Source organism: Triturus cristatus, chromosome 4_1, assembly GCF_964204655.1.
Source record: "Triturus cristatus chromosome 4_1, aTriCri1.1, whole genome shotgun sequence".
NCBI classification, from domain to species: domain Eukaryota; kingdom Metazoa; phylum Chordata; class Amphibia; order Caudata; family Salamandridae; genus Triturus; species Triturus cristatus.
In genome coordinates this window covers 417,795,577-417,821,710 of record NC_140585.1, presented here as the reverse complement: position 1 = coordinate 417,821,710, position 26,134 = coordinate 417,795,577, and the positions used below count along the sequence as shown (strand labels likewise).

The 26,134-nt window shown below is 44.0% G+C and overlaps 1 protein-coding gene across 6 annotated transcripts in view; it reads right to left on the bottom strand.

The window, feature by feature from the left end:
* Positions 1-26,134, bottom strand: part of RIC8B (RIC8 guanine nucleotide exchange factor B) — a 462,890-nt gene that overhangs the window by 74,214 nt on the left and 362,542 nt on the right. For 4 of the 6 annotated variants that reach the window (XM_085652537.1, XM_085652536.1, XM_085652539.1 and 1 more), the window contains 2 exons: positions 6,313-6,457; positions 4,903-5,022 (listed from right to left, as the gene is read on the bottom strand). In XM_085652537.1, coding sequence (XP_085508663.1) covers positions 4,903-5,022; positions 6,313-6,457 — 265 coding nt within the window. The remainder of the gene's footprint in view (positions 1-4,902; positions 5,023-6,312; positions 6,458-26,134) is intronic. The other 2 variants (XR_014981275.1, XR_014981276.1) reach the window with 1 other exon arrangement.

The window sequence follows — 26,134 nt, the reverse complement described above, 5'->3', positions numbered from 1 at the left end:
GCGTAGTCCCTGAAAAAAGGACTTGTGTAGTCTAGAGACTTGGTCTCTACCTTCTTTAGTGGGCAATGCACCCTCTAGTCTCAGCGTGGTTTGGGCAAGCTCAACGTCAATGTCAGCAATAACCTTGGCATTGGTCTTGACCTGGCGCCACTTGAGTCTTCGCATGTCATTAGTGGGGACACTATCAGGGGGCAGCAGTATCGGTGCCTCTCCTGTCTTACGTGTATCCCCCCACCAGCGGTGGGTTACACAAATAGGGTTATGGTCGCTCTCGGCTCTTGGTTCGACCACCATATCATAAATGTACTGCCATAGCCTCATACAGCAAAGTACATAGTCAATCCTGCTTTTCGAGCGTCCATTATCGAAAGGGCAGGCACCCAACTTGTCCCCTGTGGTCCTACCATTCAAGGCCCTTAATCCTTTCTCATAGCAAAGTGCATTTACCTGCACTATCACCTCAGACCATCTTTTGATTGGGGCGAGCGAGAGGCACGATACGCCCCAAAGCCGGTCCTCCTCGGGATCAAGGCCCCAATCGGAGTCCGGATCAAGAAGGGGTTCAAACGTAACGTTAAAGTCGCCCGCTATGATCAGATCCCTGTCGCTCGAGTTTGCTTCTATGAGACTAACCAAAATATCCACTACCCGTGACCTTTTCCCCTGGGTCCCTCTAAGGTATAAATTGTAGATGTCTATTTCGCCCATGGGACCAACGGATAACCTGACTAATTGTATGTCAGGAGACCCCGTGGGTATCACACTAGCCCTGGAGAATAAATCCTGTCGGGCCCAGATGGTTAAACCGCCCATAGGGCGGCCTTTGGGACCCTTAATAGCTGTGACGTGAAAATTTAAATATCCCGGTAGGAATTGAGGGTCACTAGACCAAGTTTCCTGGAAAAGGCAAACATCATAATTATTAATGAATTCCACCCATTCTGGGGAATCCAACTTAGCCTTTAGTCCAGCCATATTCCAAGATATCAGAGTACCTGGCCCATAGCCCACACTGGAATCACTGTGGGCGATGGTCGAACTTTCCTCACATGGCCTCACGCTCACCCTGTACAAACCCGGTGATGCATCCCTGTGCAAAGTGGGCGTCCCGGGAAATACCAGGGGAGCGACATCGGGGCCGTCAGGGAGCTTGCTCGCGGACACCGTGACATTATTAAAGGATAGTGGATTCTGCTCATTCTTTGCTGGTCAATACTGGGCATCAAGGTTGCTTGGACCATTACAGCGAGCACCGTTAATATAAGAAAAATAGGTAGGGCCAGGATGCAAACCACTCTTCGCCCAGTCCTGTCTAGTAGTACCCTCATAGTTAGAGGACAGATTGTAAAAGTAGTGCAGGTCATGCACCACGATCCCTGACCTGGGCCCAAGGAATGCATGGTCACAAATGAACCTCGGAATACACCCATCCATAAAGTTCACAATGATAGAATCGCCCGGTACATCCTTGGGTCTAGATCCCACCCAGTTGACTCTTCTGACAAATAAGATCCTACCATTCATATTAGCAGGAATTGGTCTGTTCTTATTTAACCAATGGCTCACTTTGTTTTTTAATTCCTGGAAGGATTCAGACTTGTCACCTAATAGTTCAGGGACACCAGTTAGTACCACTACATAGGGGAGGGATTCGGGTGGAAGATGGATGTGGGCCAGGGGAGATCTAGGGGGATTTGCGGGGATATCTAAATTAACCATTTCCCTCTCTCCCATTACTTCCTTGTTGTAATTCTCCCTGGGTGCATTACTTGTACCTCCCGCCCTCCCCAAAGAATGCCGACTGTTCGCTATGGATCTAGAAGAGCCGGGACCTGAACCTGTGTTTGTCTTGGCAGAGGGTGTATCATTAGGTACCGATCCAGAGGTCTTGGGCTTTTCAAGGTGTGGGCAAATGGGTTTTACGATATCTTTTGCAGACAATTTGACCACGTTTTTTAATGAACAAAAATTGTCAAGAATCGTTTGTTCCAAGCGATCAATTTTGTCAGTGACTAACTTAACCCTTTCTAAAAGAGGGAGAATTAAGGATCGGACCATCTGTTCAATCTGGGAAAAGATATCGCCGCTCACAGGCAGAGCAGGAGTAATATTACTAGCGTCGCCCGTAGTCAGGCAATCGTCAGAAGGTACAGCGTCTGGCTTAGCCGAGTTTTTTTACTGTTTTAGCCATTTTCGCCTGTCTAGCACCTTCGGGAGCCCCCCCACGTTTCCTCTTTGGGATGACAGGTCTAGATAATTTACTACCAGCCCTAGTTAGAGGGCAGGCAGCTTTAAGATTTAATGGGACCACATCTACCACGCTAGGAGCACTAGTAATGGCACCACTAACCTCCTTAGCTGGAGAAGTAATGGGGTTCACTTCAATACCACCAACCGAAGGCAAATCACCACAGGCGTGCCCCCCCCCCCCCCCGACATGTTTGGAGATTTCGCCAGAGCCAATGGGCCAATAGATGAACGTCTAGCGTACATTGGTTCTGTAGAGAGGCGCCTCTCGGTAATGGCTATCTCATGCTCGAGTACAGAGACGGCTCTGGTGATGAATAGGTCCAAAGTGGCAGAAACGGAAGCGGAACCCCCAGTTCGCTTCCCTTTCCCTGCCATTTATCACATACACAGATTAACACAATAAGAGCAGCTTTGGATAATTCACAGAACCGAAGGCGAGTAGCATACAGTACAGTCACGTCTTACTGTGTCTCTGGTCGTTAGGGGAATGGCCCAGCCCGGCCTCTACCGTCCTCGGACGGCCACAGACGGCCCGCCCTTTGCCCGGGCTTAGCCCGGTGCGTCCCGCGGCGTGGAGGGAGCCTCCTTCACTTAAGCGCCTCCGGGCGCGAAGATTGTGATCAGCTGTGGAGCGCTAAGCCCTCTGGGAGCTGTAGTCTCCCCCTGCGATGGCCGCGCGATGTCAGACAGCGGCTGCAGGGGAGACACACAGCGTCAGGAACCCAGGGGCGATGTGGCAGGTAGGAGAGTGTTGGTCGTGCTTCCTTCAAGGCAAGGGCAGCGGTTGAGAAGAAACCCGCTCCACCGAGGGAGCCTCCTTCACTTAAGCGCCTCCGGGCGCGAAGATTGTGATCAGCTGTGGAGCGCTAAGCCCTCTGGGAGCTGTAGTCTCCCCCTGCGATGGCCGCGCGATGTCAGACAGCGGCTGCAGGGGAGACACACAGCGTCAGGAACCCAGGGGCGATGTGGCAGGTAGGAGAGTGTTGGTCGTGCTTCCTTCAAGGCAAGGGCAGCGGTTGAGAAGAAACCCGCTCCACCGAGGGAGCCTCCTTCACTTAAGCGCCTCCGGGCGCGAAGATTGTGATCAGCTGTGGAGCGCTAAGCCCTCTGGGAGCTGTAGTCTCCCCCTGCGATGGCCGCGCGATGTCAGACAGCGGCTGCAGGGGAGACACACAGCGTCAGGAACCCAGGGGCGATGTGGCAGGTAGGAGAGTGTTGGTCGTGCTTCCTTCAAGGCAAGGGCAGCGGTTGAGAAAGAATGCTACACTTGCGACAAAGTTGTTCACATTTTGGAACTATCTATCCCAACGTCTAAATCTGAACATTTCATAAGTTGGTGGCAGCAAACATTCTTTTATCAGATACTGAGTACAGCCAACTGATTACCCAAGTACAAGCAGCACACTCAGTCCATTGTTCAAGGTTTAAAAAAAATGTTTTAACAAGAAATATGTTATATGATCTAAGCAGTTCGGAAGATTTCTTGGCAGTTGACCTTGGGCAAATCGTTATTGTTAAGGCCCATAATCATATTCTTCACTTTGTGAGGATGGTGCAGCACAGCAAAGTTTTGATTTAGGTATTCATAAGCCTTACCGATCCCAACTAAATCAGCATATTGAATCGAGTCGGAGTCAGGCATGTGCGCATACTAGGAGAATATCTGGTATAAGTTTGCAATGGCACCTGTGTGTAGGGTAACCATTGTAATCAAAAACACCTGTCAGGCTACAACAAACCTGTTTGGAGAGTCTTCATAAAAACAGCTTTACTTACCCTATGTTACTTCCTCAGAATGGAGTACAGGAACTCATGAATTAGCTGAAATCCAAAGACATTCAGCCACCAGAGAACTACATTCATCAGCGAAAACACAGTCATCAAATGCTCCATATTGGGTAGCTGTTGCGCCTTACAAATTTAATAAATAAATATAAATAAATATTACTTGGCACTCCAAGTAGAACAAGTTTGGATCAATGAGGAAAACTCTGACTGTAGCCTTTTAAATCTTGAAGTGTCACTGAAGTACTCCGAGCTGAGAAAAATAGGTCTGATGCTGGGATCTAGACAACGAAGATAAAAGGGACTGGCGCCAGAAGTACGTTTTCCTTTCCTCTCAAAAGGTCTTCAGCTGTGTAGCTAATCTTTGGTTCCCACAGGAGCACACTGCAACATTTGAAAGTCTGAATGAAGGGCAAGAGGTCTTGTCAATCTTCTTGTTACATGCAAGGGACAAATCATGAAAAGGATGAAATGAGGCATACATAGGATGTCCCTAGCAACACTATTAAGTTGTTGGCAGCTTTTATTTTAGACGGTAGGGAAAATAAATCAGGCTCCAAATGTGAGTGAGCTTAGCCATAGCAGAAACTAGCAAAATGTACCAGATATGTTTCTCTGGAGAGACTATAAGACAACCTGTATGTATTATTTCACTTAACGAGGGCAGTTCAGTGATGCAATTGGTAAGAACATGGACTTGAACGCTTGAATGGATGCATACTTTTTCGATTGCATGAAACACTGAATGGGTTCATGTAAAATGCTCATAAGTGTATCACTGTACATCAATTTAAGAGCCCTAAGCCCATTCCATAGCACACAACAGCATCTTCTTTTGTACACTTAAAAAATAAAAACAAAATTTACCTGGAGAGTTTATCAAACATGTTGACAAGCTTCATTGCTTCATATTCTTTTTGTTCTTCTGTCATTTCGTCCATGGGATTGGGCATTGGTTCTTCCAGATGTCCAGTAATGAGATTGATGCTACAGAAAAGCAAACACTGTCTTAATGAATGAAATAACATTTTTTATCTAGTTTTTATCACTTGAATTTGAGTAATGAAAGTGTATGGAAACAAGGTGACCAATAATTCCGAAGTTTGTCCTCCCAGTGCTTCAGTAGCTAAGTTTTGGACATGTGAAGCTTGCTTTCCTCTTGGATCTCTTTCATACTATAGTTTGCCTATAATTCTCCATATTAAATAACTCGCAATCATCGTGAGTGACTGTGGTAAAATCTTGTAGCAACAACCGAGATGTCATCAGTGATGCTATCAGTGTTGTTATGTAGAAGGTTATGAGTGTACAGGTTTGCACAGCTAAGGAAACTGGGGAATGTCAGTGGCTTTAAGATTTTTCCTTGTAACTATAACCTGAATTTATCTAAAGATGTTGTATTGAATTTCTGAAAAGAAAGTTAATTTTACCTTCAACTAGAGTTTTCAAGCAAAAAAACACTTACACCTATGTTTTATTTTTTAAGCTCTGACTTTTAACAGTGTGGAACAAAAAAGGTAAGTAACACACGCTTTTATAAATGATAGAGGGCCAAAGCTTGACGGTTAGAAGTAAGAGTTTTGTCTGGTTAAGAACAGAGACTCCTGAATTAGTAATTTAAGTAGAGTCTATACAGTGACATGTTTTGCTGTACAAACAGAATGACGCACAAGAGAGGTAGCCATGGGCACTGGCTCGCTGTATAGGGCTCTGTTTCACTCTAAAGGCCATGATGTTGGTCGAGGATGGCTGCAACAGTGACATTCACTCCAATAACAATCAAAGTTCTCTTATTCGAGAGAAGTTCTCTCCAAGTCAACGCCACTTCTTGAGCGCTTTCAGAATGTTCAAGCATTTTACTACAGGTGCTCGAGGGTCATTCATGTGGAAGATTGCCACCAAATGCAGACACACACCTTCATATGTACTGTCATGGTATGGACGTAGGTTGTAAAGACAATAGCAACTAGATTTCTCTATAGCGCAGTCAACTTCAGCTTTACAATATAGCACTAACTGTAGCTAGCAGTGCTTCTACGACCCAACTTTGTGTTACTCACTTTATCAACTTGTTTCTGATCTTTGCAAGTAGATCTCTGCTGCCAGCATTTAACTTACTGGGCTTTTTTACAAGAAATAAACAATCACGCACTGGAATTGTTCCAATTATTTTAAGTGCTTACACAACTTTGAGTGTAAAGAGATCAAGGGACATTCAACATTGATTAGGTTGTCAAAGATTGACGAATGGAAAGGAATACAAAGATGGCAGCATACTTTGGCTTTGCAGACTTGTACTCTTCAGTGTCTGTGTCCTCATCATCGGAGTACCAGCGATCCCCTCGTCCTCCTGCTAACAGGCCCCTCGCTGCAAGAAGTCCTGCTGCATTCCCGTAGCCAGTGTACTTTAATAAACTGTCCACTGAAAGAAATGGTTGTTGACACATTCACTCAAGTGCAAACATGTAACATGCAACATATAAAGTACTGCATGACACAAACGCAACCCTGGTTTCTAGCCAACACGATGCATTGTCATGCCAGGGCATACATTACAGAAGGTCGTATCTCAAGTTTAATTACTTTAACCATTTAGAAAAAATGGAGACGTGTTTACATGAGCTTCCACAAATGTCTTCCAATATGTAGTCCCTTAAAATATGCTTATTACCCGAGCAGACTGGGCATGTTAAGCATTATGTGCTAAAAGCAAGGCACACAAAAGCTAGTACCCTGCAGCCGGCAAGTAGATTTGAAGTTTGAGTCGCGTATTACCTTAAACATGAGCGTTCCATTCAAGTAATATCACCACAGGACTTTGGTGGAGATGATACTGTTAGAACACAGTGCAGCAAGCATTAGTGTGGTTCTAGGATTGTAGGACCTATATCCTTGTATGCTTCTCCTGCACCTCAGCCAGCCCCATTGATGGCACCCACAGGGATGATCTTGAATAATTTTAGGGTTTACACAGGACTACGGAGGAATCGGGTCTGGTCTAATGTGTTTCCAGCGCAACAGGTCAGCAAGGAGGACGAATGAACCTGGGGGCGCTGGGGGGGGGATACTTAAAGTAGTTCCTCGTCAATAATGAACTACAGGCTTGGGCAGGCATTATGACCTTGTTGGTGGACAAACTGAAGAAGTATCTCCTGCACTGTGAACTGCTCGTGCTGTCCCTGATGGGGAGAGTGGTGTTGGTGAAGATGGTGACACTGCCACTACTCCTACACACTATGGAGAACTGGGCATATGGCGCTTATGAGCCCTAGGGAACATTATAAGCTCATTCACTGCAAGAACTTACTTATACACTTTACAAGAACCAAACTAGGGCACATGGGGGAAGATACTTCTGGTGCTTGGACCGGGCAGCTGATACTGAAGGCTCTTGAGTTTGGGATGGGGAACTCTGGGGGGAGGGTGTTCTGGAGAGGTGCTCCAAGGGCAACTTAAAAAAATGGTTTAAAATATACTTTTTTTCTTGTTCTCCCCTGTGCTTTTGTTATCTCTCCTTTCGCATGCTTCCTAAATGCCATTTATCACTCATTGTTCCTGTTAAATGTCATTCATCAAGTCATAAGTATTTTAGACTACTGTGCTTTCTTTATTTTGTGTTGGAATGTTCATGCAAACCAGCTATAACATACCTGCTGCATTGTTCTTCTGTTGTCAATATTTTATTTGGCCGTTAATACCTTTCTATATTTACACTGCCAATAAATATTAGAAGAGCAAATTTATTTAATGAAGTCAATGGTCTGGATAATAAAATATGAATAGCCTGCTGAGAACATTACGAAATAATGGCATGCCTGAAACACTGAGCACAGAACAACAGACAATCTCTAAACACTTCCAAGCAGAGAGGGGACAACGTATGTAGAAGGCCCACTGCCTCAAATGTGAACAGCATGTAGACATTAATTGCCTACAGCAAATCGGATAAGGGAAGAAAAAGCAGGAAGATAATGAACCGAAGCGTTGGGGAACTTGAAGTTCTCTCCAGGACACATAGGTTTGTCTAATTATCCGACGTTTCGTCTTGCCAGCTGCAGAGTTACAACACTGTCACTCAGGCAACTTCTGTCCTTATCTCTGTCAGACTCCATCACGTGCCAGAGCTTCTGAACGGATGACAATAACCCCATGATCTGCATTTACCGCACTTTCCAAAGCTCGGATGTTTATATTACTTCGTAATATAGTTACATTGCTAAATTACTTATGCTATGACGTTCATGCCAGTAACCAGACCGATAATTGCGTGAGTACAATTTATTTGATTCTCTGGAAGACTGACCTTTTTCCCTCTGTTGTTAGGCATGCCTTAATTAATTACATTTCCTTACTTTAAATCCCCTCCTGCTCGTCACAGGCTGCGCACTGGTAGTGAACAGGAATTCTGACTCACTGATCTCAAGAGGACACTGTTAGTAATTCACTTTACATTCATTTTCCGCATCAGATTGGGGGCTTCCAAATAGTTGACGCCATCATACTATTTATATAAACAAACCCCAGTAAGCTTATTGTGAATCTTTTTGATTTACCCGGATTAAGGAATGTATGTGTGGGCTCACGCAATATATAACTCATTCCATAGACTGCTCGTTGCATGAATTCCATCACAGAATTCCAGAAACAAGCGTGGGTGCCTTTCTTATTCAGAAAACTACACCTCGACTCTTCCAATGTTGATCACAATGGCCTATGTGGAATGTACCATTCCCATTAAATTTAAAGGAGAAGGTGGTTGGTCCCAACTGCATACTTATCTAGAGTCCAACAATATATTGGATGATTAAAAGGCAAAATTTATACCCAGGACACATTTGTAAACTGCCACACTGGATATCGATTTTGTGAATGTTATAACTCATAACATAACATGTTATATGGTATATTGATTTGTAGGATGCACAAAACTTCTAAGAGTGTATCCAGGAGCTTAGGCAAGGTGTGTAGGGGTGTGGTCCCAAGGTGCTTATATGAAAAGCCAGTTCTTCAGCTTCTTGCGGAACTCAAGAAGTGGGAAGGAGGCTCTGATGTCTTGGAAGCAATGTAAGGGAATGAACGACCTCCAATTTCGAAGCATGCGTAGATTGTGTGGAAGCAGGAGGTGAACACTACGTTGACTTGAGTAGTCATGTTGAGCTCGTTATCCAGGATGATCCCTAGACTTTTTTGCATGGACTGTGGGTGTTGGTCTAGCTCCAAAGGCCACCAGGTGCCAAAGACCAGAACTTTCATCTTGTTGGATATCAGTTTCTTGGTCTGTGATGTGAAGAGTGGCAGCCTGACCATTTGGGTTCTTCCCCTAAGGAAGGAACAGAGCCATTTGAGAGCAGATCCTTGTATGCCAATCTCGTGCAGTCTTCTGATGAGTGATGTTGTGGGACACCGTGTCGAAGGCCTCAGAAAGGTCGAGCAAGATGAGGGCCGCTGTTTCTCCTCGGTCCAGGATGTTTCAAATGTCGTCGGTGCTGTGCTTCTTTTCTAATCCTGATTGTGTATAGTCTAGAAGATGGTGAAGTTCGAGGTGGGTTGTGGGTTGCTTGTTGATGGTCTTCTCAATCACTTTGGCTGGATAGAGGAGCAGGGAGATGGATTGGAAGTTGCTCAGCTGATTTGGGTCGGCTCTGTGTTTCTTGAGGAGGGTGTAGATTTCTGGAAGTTTACATTCATCCGGGAACGTGGCAGACGTGATGGAAGTGTTGATGACGTCGGAGTTGTGCTGATTGGTGATGTTACCAGGTTGTAGATGTGGTAGGTGCATGGGTCCGTTGGGGACCCTGAGTGGATGGGCCGCATGATTGCTGCTGTGTCATTTCTGGTGAGGGTTGTCCATTTGGTCAAGTGGCCATCTTGGTTGGCGGTGGGTAGGTTAGCAATGAGCTCTCGGAGGTTGGGTTGGTGAGCAAAGTTGCTGTAGATGTTTGCGATTTTGTGGAAGAAGTTGGATACGTTGTCGCAGAGGAGGCAGCAATGTTAACATTGTCTATGGGAGAGTTTAAATTTTTGACGATCGAAACACTCTCCTTGCAGGTGTTGGAGCTTCCTTCGATGTGGTCCACTAGTGCTTTTTAGGTCGAGCATAGTGCAGCGCGCATGCGCTGCTCTAGGAGATGACCTTTAGAAATCGGTCAGCTCTTTTCAAGCACTCGTGCTTGTGCTGGCTTCCACCTTGCGGGAGCGAGCAGCGGCGCACAGGGGCCATCTGTTTGCAATTAGCGTGGCCGCGCGCGAATCTGCACTTTTCAAGCACTTGTGCTTGTTCATCTTCTCTGTAACCCTCTACTCTTCGAACTGCTGAAGAAATGAAGTCTTCCACTGTCTCGCTACAACCTCTCACTACTCGCGTAGAGCTCCTATGCCCTGTGTAAACTACACAAATAAACTGCAAAGAGAAATACTCACATTCTACCTTCTTTTCGCCGTCCCCACCTCTTAAAGTAGGCAGTCGCCTCTCCCTCGATGTACTCTTCAGCACGGCTGTCTCGTCCCCACCAATCACAGCCTGTCTCGCCTGTCCCCTGCCGAGTATACCCTGTCGCCCACATGTCCTTGTGCTGTGACTGTCACTACTCCGTATTCTCCGACCACCCCGTACCCAGCAGTCTCCGCTGCTAGTCTCACAGCCTCCACCTCACTCTTGCTCTCTCCTCGTTTAAGTTCCTCACCTGCTCTTTCCTCTCATATTCAGAGTTGTGCTAGCCAGTGTGCCCGCCTCTCTCTCTGGCTGGGCCCCTCTCCTCGTCAAACATTTCTTCTCTCCCGGTACCAATGTCCCCCTTTCATCTTGCGTCACAGCTGCACATCTCCCTCCGTGTCAGTATCTCTTTCCCCGTTACCTCCCCTCAATCACTTCCTGCCCCCTCACACTCCGCTACCGGTGTCTCTGATGGGAAGCGGTCTCTTGGCCTCTGCTCCCCGGGCGCCTCTCCTCCGAGACTGATGCACACAAAGGCACGCACAGTGGCGGGTGAAAAGTAAACACGGCCGGGGAATCCCCGATCTGGGCCCTCGGCCTTCTGTCCTCCAATGGCGACGTCCGAGGCTACCCCGACAGCACCCCATCACCCTTTAAAACAGGATCGCAGGGTGAGGGCGTCCAGCCAGCAGCGAGACCCCAACCAGTGCCCGGCACCATCAGGCGTCATCTCAGACTCCCGCCGGGAAAGAGTAGGCACTGGGGTGGAGTCTTTGCAGAAATGGGATATTAACGTACCACAAACTACATAAACAAAAAACACGCGCGATTCCACCCGTTCCACCAGATACTCGATCTCTAGCCACAAAAGTTAAAGTTCTGACCCATCTTTGCGGGTGAGCTCTTATCACTTAATTACATTTGACATTTAATCCTATACTTTCTAAAAGCCTCCTAAAAGTCACTGTAACAGCCTAAAGTGCAGCAGTCGAGTACTGTGCTTCTAGGGTAGACAAGTACCTAACAACCTAGCAGTTGGAGATACCGTGGGGCTTTCCTCACCTTTTTATCCTGGATGTTTGTCTGTGTCAGCACCAGATTACCAGAAATACTCAGCAGGTTAGCAATCTCCCACCCAGTGCTATATGTAGTAAAACCTGTAAATGTTAAGCACCCAGAATAATGTGCTGCATGGCTAAAAACGTATAAGGTCCCAAAGGCGAGACCTATTGGCTGTGCCAATGCTTGTTTCTTGGTGTCTCTAATTTGTAGTTCATAACGTCTGAGTGCAGCCTTGTAGGTAGTTTGGTCGGTGGTGTCGTGGCTGGCTCTCCATTTCCTTTTTAGCTGCTTGCAGTGTTGTTTTGTGTCTCAGAGATTTTCTGTGTACCAACTGGCCAGCGTGCTTGATCTTCTATGCTTGTTGGGTTTGATAGGTGTGAGGAAGTCTGCCAAGTTCTTGATGTCCTTGGCGAGTCTGTCTTGAGGGGGCTAGATTGATGAGTGCTGAGGGCGCTAAGCCAGTCTGCTTCTGTGATTTTGCCCCAGCTGCGGCTTGGAGTGCTGAAGCTGGTAGGGGTGTTGACTGAAGGTGTGTTGATTTGGTAGTGGATGGTGGAGTGTACGGTCTATGTGAGCTGTGTGGGGGAGTTGTATTTGATGCTGTCACTTGTAGTGAAGATGGGGTCCAGTTTGTGTCCTGCGGTGTGTGTTGATTCTGTGACGAGCTGGGCGAGTCCGATGTGGCTCAAGCTTTTGAGGAGAGCTGTGGGGCCGAGGTCGTTTCAGTCTTATAGGTGAAAGTTGAGGTCACCAAGGAGAATGTAGGCTCTTGAGTTGATGGTGAGCAAAGCGACAATGTCGATGATGAGAGTGGTAAAGGTGTCTTGTGGTCTGGGAGGTAGGTAGGCAAGGGTTCCGGTAATGGTGAAGTTTTGAGAGGCTTGCATCTTGAAATATATATGTTCCACAAATGGTGTGGAGTTCTCTGTGGATGTTGTGCATTTGATGGATTCCTTGCAGATGATAGTGAGTCCTCATCCTGGCTCATGAAGGCTGTCCTGTTCAGTGATCTTGTAGCCTGCTGGGATTGTCGTAGCGATGTTGGGAGCTGATGATGGGTTGAGCTAGGTCTCTGTGATGAAGAGCATGTTGGTTGTGTCACTGCTTAGAGTGTCATCCGAAAGTTGTGACTCGCGCCTTGCGAGTCACAAACGAGTTGCACAGCCTTGTAAACAATTCATAATCCAATTAATACACATAATCAGCAATCTTTCAATATTTCAATCCTATTTATTTCCATGTTTAGAAGTACTTGGCTGTCACATCAAGGGCACAAGATTTCAGAATTTCTTGCATTCAAGTGTATCCCCACTGAGTCCAGGAAAAGGGTCACCCATGCGCTCATCAGCAGCAGACTCTACTACGGCAATGAACTCTATGCCGGTACCACCGAGAAACTCCAAAAGAAAGTGCAGAACTTCCAGATCGCTTCTGCCAGACTCATTCTGAACATCCCACGACGCAACCACGTCACCGGCAAACTGAGAGACCTATACTGGCTACCTGTCAACAAAAGACCTTCAAGCTCCTCACACACTCCTACAAAGCCCTTCACAACGCCGGACCTGCATACCTTAACCGCCGCTTCTCCTTCTACACTCTTACCTGACATCTTCGCTCCATCCACTGACCCTGGCCACCATCGCACCGATCCGCAAGACCATGGCCAGAGGAAGATCCTTCTACCTCGCAGCGAAGACCTGGAACTCCCTGCTTCTGCACCTCAGGCAATCACCATTGCTGCCACAATTAAGGACAGACCTCAAGAGATGGGTCTTCGACTAAACTGCAGACCCACCCTCCTTCCCCATTCGCAGCACCTTGAGACCCTCACGGGTGAGTAGTCATGCTTTATAAGATTACTGATGATTGGTTAATTTAATATCAGAGAATCTTCAATGCAATATTTATCTCTCCCCTTTTATTTTTCCTTGCCCCAGGAAATCCCCAAAATGTCATTGTTTCCTAGTAGACCAAACTAACTGACTACCCTTTTCATCCATGCATCTAGTTCTTTTATTCATTTGGGGTTTTTAAAGTTTAGAAGCTTAGGTTCCTCAGAACTCTGGAGCGATGGCAGTGGTAAGTGTTCCTTAGAGAGAGATAATGTTTCGCAGACTGTTAGGAAGCTTCACTATCTTTGTGTTAATTCCAAATTAAAGTGTAAAGATTTTCAATTGATTTAAAAGGCAGCGTTTGGCAGTGTTTTAGTTTACGTTAAGTCATGATGTTAAACAATCGAGGCTTAGCCCAAGTTCTAACTGCTTCTGGCCAGCGGGTTATCTTGTTTGCCCAGAGCAGCTTGAATCCTGAATTCCTTACCTTTCAACCTTCGCTTGAATGAGCCACATCTGCACTTTAGGAAGACTATGAAAATGTTTTTCTGTTTTAGCTCTATCCTGCATCCTGTGACTTATGAATGCTCATTCCCCTTGAGTCATACTACTATATGAATGCTTTTGGATGATAATCGTGATAGAAGATTAGCCACTGTATAATTTTTATTTTCAGTTAGTCCTTGTCCCAGCATTTCTGAGTACTTACCCACCTAGGATTTGAACTTAGATGACTATAAGGGAAAATGGTCATTGTTTCTGGCAGTTCTGGAATGGCACTTCAATTCACTACTGATGAATACATCAGTATTGATTGTGTTTTCCAATGTATTTCCATATTCATTGCAAGTAATCACTTTTTTTGGACATACCAAAAACTGTCCTCTGCTGGTGTACCCTCGTCACAATCAAGTTCATGCCTATATGTAGCTTGCCTTAATCAGATGTTGATGCTTGCCACAGAAGAGAACCCTATTTTTCAAGACCTTTATTCCTACAACGTTGGTATATTTAAATACTTTCTCCACCATCAAGCCAGGGATTATCTGTGTGTGTTTTTTAAACATAGCAGTGCTAAAACAATGATAACACATTAGACCATCCACCTAATTCAGGCCTTTGAATTCTTGCCAGGAGCTCAGGTACCTTAAACAATGACCTCCAACTCAGATTCTAAAGCAAATATATAATCTGCATCACAGAGGGAAAAGAGCTGCAGGACACACATACATTTATGAACGAGAACACTGAAAAACTGAAGTTGACTGATTGATGACTGAATAATCACACTTTTAAGGCATATACTACCAGAGGGTTTATTGGTTCTCATCGAATTGTAACCTAGTGTATGTGTATTGTGAGAGTGTTTTTTAAAAAATATCGAGAGGGATGGGGGCTGTCTGAAAAGCTTATATTGGACAAGATCCCAGTGCCACTTACGTTTCAGGTTAAAAGTTGCTTTATTCGATAAAAAAAAAATACCATAAAAGCATTCTACATCTGTACATACAAAACACAAAAACTATTAAAAAAAATTGATTATAAATTTAAAATTATTAGATAAATTTGTCCATCTAGAAACATTGTGTCACAAAATAGGTAAAAATTCATAGGTATAAAACAGTAAAACAGAACATCCTGATAATTCCAAGTTGGCAATATGGCAATATCACTCCAGAAAACTTTCCTTTAGTATTTTTTGGCACTTATTCCATGCACGGCCTAAAAACTTTGCCACCCCGCAGACCAGCGGTGGAGTGCCGTCTGTTCTTAAAATTCGGAGAGCAACTGAATGTTTTGTTGTGCCAAGGTTTCTGCAGATTGGTTTTAGCCATCTGGCCCTTGCCAGTTTGTATGCAGGGCAAGCAAAAAGAAAATGAGCAGTGCTTTCCTCCGGGGCAGGGCAACATGGACATGATTGTGGGGAAGGTTTTGATGGATTCCATTTGGCTGTAAACGAGTTTAAGGGTAGAGACCCTAACCTAAATTGGATATACAGAGTTCTATCTCTTGGGACTTGAATAAAGTCCATGTATGGTTCGAGGTAACTGTATTGTTTATGTGAGAAGAACTCCTCAGTTAGTTTTCCCAAATGAGGAGTTCTTAACTCCCTGTCACCTACACAGTTCCAGTAGAGTAATTTGAGCTCCTCTTTTGCCGGAGGAATCTGGCTTGCCCATGCCCCGGACAGCCCAAGATCAGTTAATAATTTCTTAAGGTTCACCAGCCATTTAACTTTGTTGCCTAGGTCCAGTGTAAGGACCTCTGAAAGTGTGCTGCATACCCAGAGAGCTCCTGCGTCCGCCGTAGGCGTGCCCAAAAGAACAAGGGACGGGACCTGGCAATGTCACTAAAGGGACGCCTACCCATATCACATAAAATTGGTCTCAGGGTAGTACTGATAGGAAGTGAAACTAGCTCTCTAAGGAATTTGTGTTCGGACTTGGAGATGTCGTCGATGTTGTCAAACCCCCAGAGCTCGGCTTCATATAGGGCCGAGCTCACTGCTTTACTCTCGTAGACCGCGAGAGCAGGAGCGACCGGTTTGCTTGATGATAAACTTTTTGCTTTTCTGATGGCTCCTGCTACTCGCTTATTGTTTAATAACATTTTATGCAGATGGAATCTCCAATTCATCTTGTCAGAGAGTCTAACCCCCAAATAATCAAAGGTTTTCACTCTCTCTAACTGGGTTCCATCAAGGGTAAGGCTAGTTCTAAACTGTTTATAAGGGTTAAAAGCCATAAACTTCGTTTTTGCAGTATTTATCTTAAGGCCACGAATTGTGCAGAAAAGATGGAATCTGTCTAGCAGCTTCTGTAAACCAGCTGGAGTTTTGGAGATGAGCAATGTATCATCGGCAAAGAGGAGGGTCGCGATTTTATCACCAGCAAGAATGGGTGCGTCGGCAGGATCTTTCCCAAAAAAATCAACCACCCCATTCATATATAATGAGAATAGGGTTGGAAGCCAAGACGCACCCCTGGCGGACCCCCCTGCTGACCATGATCCTGCCAGTAACTTGGCCCTGGGAACCCCATCTTACACGAGCATAATTATCCTCGTGTAAGCCAATCAAGAAATTTAAGATTTGCGATGGGATGCCCATTTCTACTAGAACTACCACAATTTCCCCCTAGGTACCAAGTCAAACGCGGTCTTAAGATCGATAAAGGCAAGGTTAAGGCTGCCCCTACCAATCACAACCACTTTCCAATAGAGGAGGAGCAGCCTAAAGACCTGATCGATAGTCCCGATATTCCTTCTAAACCCCGCTTGATATTTAGAGATGATACTGCCATCATCAATCCAGTCCTGAATCCCGTGTAGGAGAACCCTGCCAACCACCTTCTGGATGACATCTATCGGGCTTATGGGCCTGTAGTTGGCAGGGTCCTCCTTGTCCCCCTTTTTGTATATTGGGACTACTTCGGCTCCTTTCCAGGAGTCTGGGACTGGTGCGCCCTTAGCAATTGAATTAATCAAAAGCAAAATATAGTTGGCCCTTCTGACTGGTTCTAATCGGAGTAGGTCTCCCGGAATACCATCCGGTCCTGCTGCTTTAGCAGGAACGATGCGATTAATTGCATCTACAATTTCTGTGGTGTTAAAAGATATAACTTCATCAACAGTATGTAGGTAATGGGCCTGTTCTGCAAGCTGCTGGTTATCCAAGGAATCCTGTCGTGAATATAATTTAGAGAAGTGGGCGTGCCACTCTAAATTAGTGATATGGTTAGGGATTGGGACAGTACCATTGGAATCAGCAGCTTTAATCAAATTCCAAAAGACTGTAGATTCCCTTAGGTTGCAAGCATCTTTAAGTGCCTGCCAATAAGATTCCTCCCAATCACGTTAGGCATTTTTGGTGGCAGAGTTGTATTCTTTCCTAGCTTCTCTAATTTTGAAAGGAATTTTCCTTTTAAGGGCAAGAGATAAGACTTTTCTCTTTATTCTACAACCCTTCGTAAACCAGGAGTTCGACCCTTTTTTGTTTCTATTCTTATGATTAGAAAATTGCCTAATCAGAAACTGAGAACTCATCTGACTGATAGTTGCTTCGTAAGTAGAAGTTGCCTTAGATATTGCTAGTGAATTTATATCAACTGCCTCCAATTCCTTAGTTCTCATAGACAGGATTTCAGAAATAGACTGGATTTTAAAGTCTTGCCCAACAACCTTCGTCCACTTCAGGAACCTGCCAGAATTGGAGGGGACAACATCCTTAGTAAATAAAATAGGATCAGTGCTTGAAGATTGCTCGGGCCATGTCCAAGAATTCTTCAAGCGGCAAGCCAAAAAATTATGATCACTATCCACTGTGGAACCAACTACCATATCAGTAGATACAGTCCATAGACTAATATCTAGTAGAATGTAATCAATACGCGAGCTGAGCCCTACTCTATTGAATGTGTGGGCTCCTAAACAGTCAGATGGAGCTCTACCATTCAATGCCCTCAAACCAAATTATGAAATGATTGCATTAATTTGGATAGCCACCTGAGTCCACTTCTTGATGGGTACTAAGTCTAGAGAGGGTATTTCCCATTGGAGATCTTCATCTGCTGTCCCCAAGAGATCACCCGAACCCAAGGGTTCGAAAGTACAGTTAAAGTCTCCTGCTACCATAATTTTCGAGAGTGCATGGCAGCTACTTAGATTTTCCACAAGAAGTGAGAGGATGGGCGAAGTCTTACCCCCAGTCGTCTCTCTTACGTAAACATTAAAAAGTTCAAGGGTTTCCCCTCCCTTTAGCCCTTTTATAGTGAGCCACAGGATTTCTTGGGACTACATGTTGTTTTACTGTCCACCCCAGATCGATGCTGACCCACACAATCAGGCCACCTAATGGGCGCCCCTTTCCTGCATGCACCGCTGGAGTGAAAAAAGTAGTATATCCTGACTTATGGAGTGATGTCAAACGCCAAGTTTCCTGAGAAATACATAAATGGTGATTTTCGACTAAACTACTCCAATGGGGCAATGGTACTTTATTCTTGAGCCCTGCAATGTTCCAAGAAAGATTATTTAAGGGAGTATTGCATGGCTCAGGTTCAGTAGCCACCACATCAATAGCTATGTCATTCGTGATTGTCATGGAATTGGTTAATGGTTGGTCATAACCTAGAGCTTCCTGCACTGCCTGATCTGTGTTAAAAATAATGGCAGGAGTAGCACAGAGAGTCAATTCCCTTGGTGATATAGAGTCTAAGGATAGGCTCTTGGAAGCATAGGGGTGGTTAAGAGCGAACCCTTCACATCCCCTTCGGCCTAGGTCAACAGTAGATACTACGCTACGGCTTCGAGAAATAGCCATGTGCGGTATATCATACAAAGAGGGATAGGGGCAGCCAGGCAAAGTATGTTTGCCCTGATAAAGATGTTTGTTCTGCCTTGAATTCTGGACAGGGTTGATGGGAAGTCAATCGATTTGGCCCGATGGTGAGGAGAGACCACGCTCTAGAGATTCCTGATGGCAAACTGCTCTTTTCTCAGCTATAGGTGGACAACGCCTAATCTGTATTGAGGACGAATCAGGAGAAGATGTACGATACTCCAGAGCAACCAGATTATCCGCCAGATCTGCATTTGACAAGGTTAATTCAATATTAACGAACGCCCCATTTGCAGATGGACACCTACTTGCTCTTAATATATCCTCCCGTATTATAGAGCGGCAGCCTCTAATGTGCCGTAGCCAGTGAATAGACTTATTCACTAGCGATTCTCTACTCTCAAAGCAACGTGTGAAGTTTAGTTTAGGGACATTGACCATAAAAACAGTGTGCATTGATTTCATTTGGTCCCAATGATTAAGGGGAGGTAGAGAGGTCATTGGGACCCGCGATTTTAAGTGAATCTGGGATTGAGAATCAGATGGTAAAATACTGCTCCTGAAATTAGAATATTTTTTAACTAGAGGATGATTCTCAAAAAGATTCTCAGTACAGAGAGCTTGGGGTATATTATAAGCGTCATAGTTATGCTCATACACACAGTGGGGCACTGAAACCTGTACCATTCCTGGCCCTTCTCCCCCTTTCCCAGTGCTCGGTATTGTGATGAGGGGACACTCTAGGGTGGGTGGATGCTGGTTTGGGAGGCAAACTGGAGGAGGAGACCTGACTAAGGAGGTAAGTACTGTAATTACATTTTTTAAAGATTCAACCTCAGCCTTAAGAGACTGGACGATTTTAATCAAATTATTATCAGGGCATTTACAGATACAAGTCCCATTCAAGTAAGTTTGGGGAAGTGGAATAGGAGCCGTGATTTCAACAGGTGTAATAGTGGAAAGGTCTGCTAAAATTTCGAACCTATTTGAACAGGGTATTGGGAAGCCTGGTTGGCTCGTTGTTGAGCTTGGAGGATCAGCCTGTAAATCCGGGGCTAGAACTACAATTTGTTTGTGGACCAGGATCTTTGATAATTGCTCATCAGATTTGTATGATGATTTTTTAAACATTGGTGGTATAATAGTTGTCGAGGGGACTTTTGTATTGACTACTGTTGGGAGGGGAGCAGGAGGTTTCTCAATCAGAAGATCCTCACACTCTCTGACAAGGGTGTCTATCCGATCCATGACACAGTTGTCAGTAGCACTTTTGGGAATCTTCCTGGCCTTTTTTATCTTCCCTACACGATTATTAGAACCGCTATCACCCCCAGCCCCCTCCATGATTTTACGTTTCCCCATTTTAACACCAAACAATGTACAGCAAGCTAAAAATGCAATAAGAGCTAAATAAGCTATACATTTTTGTTTGTTATTCCCTTTTTTTTTATTTATTTTTTTATAGTTTCTAGGGAACGTACATATGTTCGTATGTCTCTCTAAAGTATAAACAAGACAGTCTTATGATCAGAGTACCTCTAGAATATAATCGGCTTGCTGATGTAAGGAAATATGAAGGTAGGCCCAGCCCAGCCTCCTCCAGGCGATGACGGGCAAGGACGGGCCCGCCCTTGGCCCGGGCTTCGTCCGGCGCTACCCGCGCGCGTCCCGCGCCGCGAGGGGAGAGTTGGCGCTATAAGCGCGTCTGTCAGGTAGCTCCTCCCCTTCTCGGCGATGCCTGTAACACCTGGAGCAGGAAGAAAGGATTCTGGGGGTTGTAGTCCTCTAAACTCGAGTGGCCCTGGGCGAGATCACTTTGCCCACAGCAACGATCCTGGGACTCCCATCCAGCCAGAAAAGACAAGCAGCAGTCCCCAGGGGCAACAGCACACGCAGCAGGCAGTCACAGCGTTCCACGCCGCGAGGGGAGAGTCGGCGCTATAAGCGCGTCTGTCAGGTAGCTCCTCCCCTTCTCGGTGATGCCTGCAACACCTGGAGCAGGAAGAAAGGATTCTGGGGTTGTAGTCCTCTAAACTCGAGTGGCCCTGTGCGAGATCACTTTGCCCACAGCGACGATCCTGGGACTCCCATCCAGCCAGAAAAGACAAGCAGCGGTCTCCAGGGGCAACAGCACACGCAGCAGGCAGTCACAACGTTTCACCTGGGAGTGGTAAGCAGAACTTTGTCCGCACTTCTTAGGTTACATACCAGGATACAGATAGACAAATAGATGGAGAATCTCTGTGTCAGAGAAGGTAGAGCAAGACAGAGAAGACACTAAAATAGGAAGCAAGCAGCCGATTTTAAGGAGCAAGTAATTGCCCACAGGAAGTTAGTGAAGAGGGAGCCAAGCCTGGATGACGTGGTCTTTCATGCTGAACCTCGAGAATAGCTGGACAACAGCATTTATATTTTACTGTGATCAATGAATTTAATATGTTGGGAACGTCAGTGTAGTGTGAATAGAAACAGACAATTCCGGGATGAAAAGCTGCTCAGACCACCAAAGCTCTATGCAAAAAGTTCAAGTTTATTGAGGTTTAGACACTCATCTTTAAAACATCGAGCACATAAATACAGTTTACAAATATACATTAAAACTAATCCCATCCCGGCCATCATCCCCTCAACCGTTCCGAGTGCTGGCACAATAAAACGATTGTACCCCCAAGCAACAGTACAGATAGCAAAGCTTGAGTACGCAATTATCGCTACGTGTCCATTCATTCCTTAGCACCATAGGATTCAGCAATAACTCCGCTAAATAATCTTGGCTCAACAGTCCTTACATTACTAACTTAAACTTATTTTTAAACATGTTGTCAAGGCACAGGCAACATCTAAGAATTCTATAATCATCAAAAGTGCAAGTGCATCTTTACGATGTCTTATATCGCACTTTAGAAAAAGGGGTTTTAAAATCAGGCGAAAAAATCCAATAAAAATGAAGACAATCTATCCAAAAATGCTTGTTAAAATTTTGAACCTCAATCCACATGTGCAATTATTCTCAACATCCCGAAATGCGTTAAATTTCTCGAACCTTAAATACCTGATATTCAGAGCCACACGGAGTTTTAATAATAGTAAACGTAGCTGGGCATCTGGAAGAGCAGATATGTACGGGAACATCCTCAGATTTTCCCAGGATTCCAATGCAAATAGGAACAGAGGCATGACCGGCTTATTAACATATAGCTGGTGGAAACTAATGCCAATGGCAGAACCTAACTGGATATTTGAATAGGTCAAATTCAAAGATGACATTTATATTTTCAAGATTATCAGGGACAGGGAAACATTGCTTGAAAATGGAAGGGTGCAAAATGAGTGATAAATGTAAACAACTAATTTTCTGCTCCAAATATGAGACTTTGGAACTGCTGTGTTGTAAATAGTTATTGCCCATTCAAGGCTGTACCTCATCCAACACCCTCTGAAGAATATTAATCTGTACGGAGGCACAGATTTTTCCCTCCAGTATTGAATCCTTTATATATTCACATTCAACCAGATTAAGGAAATCCTACAATATGCATCAAGTCTAATCAAGGCCTGGAATAAATAGGATCATATCACCCCTATCCTGATGGAACTCCACTAGCTTCCATTGCTGACTCACATCAGCTTCACAAACCGGCTGTATTACTTAAAAAGCCATCTCGATCTTTCCCCGCCTTTCTGGCTGAGAGGATCACCATCTCTGGTGGATCTTGGCACAGCGTCAGCCAGGACAGTACAGACTGGAGAAATAAACAAACAAAACTAGGCAACATGCCTTCTCCATGGATGCACCAAGGATCTAGAACAACAGATTTAGATGCACCTCTACAAAGAACACTGCATGATGAAGTAGGAACAGTCAACAAACCAGTTAGCTGGATTGACCTCTTACAGCACTTTGCTGCCTTTGGTTAGGTTTGTACTGTACAAATACCACATACATAAAGACATACAAGAATACATGAATGATTACAAAAATGCCCCACTATTTACCAAATTGCTCAGTCCTGCCACTGAGCATGCCTTACTGAGAACATGGCCTAAATTAATGATAGTCCTTATCTTTAAGAAAGGATCCAAGAGTGAACCTGCCTGTTATAAACCAATTTAATTCCTATATTCTACAGTTAAAATCTTAAGGCAAGCGTTGTTGAACCAACTTATGACATCTGCGGAGCAGAACAGAACACCATATAATCGGAGGTCCAGTATGAATTTCAGCATGGGATGGGCATAGTGGAACAAGCCTTATATCTAGTATCTGTTATCCACCAAATATACCATTGTGAAGAATAGACCCATTTATCTGATATTTATAGATCTCAGCTCTGCATTTGATAATGTGGATCCATCTAAGCTTTGGTCCATATGGGGGTAGAAGAGTCATTGGCTAGGCTTCTAAGTGAAACGCACAAAGATGTGTTTGCAAAGGTACGATTTTGCCCAAGTGGGGAATGCACAGTCTTGATATAAACAAGGGGGGTACACCAAGTGTGTGTTTTGACACTGTTCCTCTTTACGCTATACATCAATGGACTGAAGGATTTCCTGCTTCAGCAAGGTAAAGACATTCCCCAAGTAGGTATACAACAAATATGTGGTCCACTATATGCAGACGATGGTGTCCTGCTGGTTAGGACCACAAATGAGATACAAAACAAATGAGATACACCTTTATGCATCAGCTGGGTCTGTGAACAAATCCTTTACCATGAGATGTGAAACGAAATATCCAAGTCTGGGGTCACCAACTGCAGGTACACAGTTGGGCTCCGTCATAACTTTTAACTCTTTGTCGATCCTGATAGACTGGACCTTCTCAGGGGGAATCTACTTAAGGCCAGGAACCAACAGTTGCTTAGGGCATTAGAAACAGTGTTCAGGGTTGAGACAGAAACGGATACATCAAATGATAACATTAAATACTATGAACGTCTGTGGTGACATAAGGGCAGGATTGTAGGGATACTCTGACTACAGATTGATTCAGAGGATAGAAAACAATTTCATGCAGAGACTTTTGGCAGTACCACACAGCTGCTAAGTTTTTGTCACAACCAGTTAGGGTCCTGTTTGTCAAGGAGCTGATAAAGATCAAAACTTTAGTTTTATGGGCCGCCATCTGGGTGAAACCAAATCTTAAATAACTGATCAAAGGTCATTTTCAAGCAAATATATTTGGAATATATCAAGAAATCGAGAATGCAGATTGAGCACGGTAAGGAATTGGTGCTATCACATGTCATAATTTCTCTCCCATCTGTCATTGAACCATACCTTTCGTATGTAAGAAGCCCACAAGTAAGGTTTTACCGGAGTCATTTCAGGTTCAACTATATTTATTACTTTGTATTGTTTCCTTCCGTACACAGTGCTCCTGTGATAACGTGGCATAAGAAAGCACCTTGCATGTTACACTGTTTTTCAAGTTCTAAACAAACCTCATGAAAAGATATATGATGGCGATACTTTGCACTGTTAACTTAAGACAGCTTCGCCCAGCACTGATCTTTTCGTAGACCCTCCTCTCTTCAGTTATTACTTTGGCTATTGCAAATTTTATATAGAGTACGATTCATATTAGGAAAAGTCTTTAGTTGTTGCTGCATATTTCTGAATGAATGGATTTTAGCATTTTTATTTCTCAGTTATGAAATACCGCGACTGTCTGTATTTTATGATGAATGTTTAACTATGTAAGGATCTTATTTGGATACACTTTTAGCTGAATAAACAATTTGATTGATTTAAAAAAAACAAATTTTTTTAAACTGACAGGTAGAGGTAGGTTGTGAGACTTTCCTCTCACTGAAATAGGCTCTCCAGAACAGCTTGCCCCACTCGTGTCTTGACTCTGTGAATCACATTCAGGCAACAGTGTTTGGTCAACGAAGTGTTCTCCAAGTTTTTGTATTCAACTGTTTGCAGTGGTACATTGGCATGAAATACTGTTATGATTGAATGCGATCTTGAGTGAATAATTATTCTTACAGGCAATAGTTTGTTTGCTTAGGCATGTTAAATAACAGATGAAAGACATACTTCACATAACTAATGGTCAGATGATTAAACATTCCTGGTGTCTATCCATTTAATTACATAGGACCATATTTTGCAGGCCATGACTTCCTTTTTTTCAGGACCCAACCTGCAGAAGATGCGCTCTGACAAAATATCCTTCGCAAAAACATTTCAGGTGTTTTTATTTACTTTAGTCTAGTAAATTCTTCTGAATTATGAAGAAGTAAAAGCAATACTAAAATGAATTTACCATGAACTTGATAATCTGTGTGGGTGCATGTGTAGATTCAATGGGACGAGAAAGCAAGAGACACACAATTGTTTTTGCATAGATTCAAAGGGACGTCCTGTACAGACCTCTCAAGTTCATCCATAAAATACCCTTACAACAGCAAATGGTTAATTTCTATATCTGGAAATGTTTAAAAGATACACTCTGATGGAGAAGCATTACAAACCTGTATCAGAGGTAAAATAAATATGTTTTGTGAAGAATGATATGGTGAATTGCCATAAACTAATTACCCCAAACCCAATTTAATCCATTGAGACCAATCATGCTTTAAACTCAGCAAGGAGACCTCTAAATGTATTTGACAAATTATTGGTGAAAGAGTTTGTTGGCTGAACATCTGGCCCGTACCAAGAAGGCATCTAATCATCAAGCTTAAAAATGTATTTGGTAATTTTTTTGTTCCCATAAAAACAGTTTTTCTTTGGCTAATCAATAGATGGTAATCTATAGAACTTTATTTCCAAAGTGAGTCGGACGAGGGAAGGATGTTACTTGTCTCTGCTTGTCTTCAGCTAATCAATAGAATCCCTGGTGCAGAGGATTAGGGAAAGTGGAGATGTCAAAAGTATAATTATACACATGACCATAAACACAGAGTTCCATTATATCATAATGGGGTAACCCAAGAAAAAAGTCCACGGGCCTGGGTATTTACTGGTATAGAAAACAGTTGGTCCTAGACCAATTTGTCATACAATTAAATTGTTCTATATTTCTAATTTGAAAAACACATTACCAATGCATATAATTTGCATGTAGTCATATAGTACACACAATTTTTCATCAAAACGGAAATGTTAGTATGCACACTCTCAGCAAATACAAATGGCACCAATTAAGGTAAAGAGAATTCACAAATACTCCTTAGTTGAACAAATCGTCATATTCAATAAAAGAAAAGGTTGCACCAAGAGGTGAGGGAAAGGAAGGTGTGCTCATGTGTCAGACAGATAAAGTAAAGTAGAAAGGATTCAAAATTACATCCAATGGCGAGAGATAATTACAATACATTTCAACATGGAAAACTGGCTATGATTTATAGTCAGACCAGTTCCTCGTCAGGGACTGCCCCTTATGGGTCGTTCCAGATGTTCATATTTCTTTGAAACAAG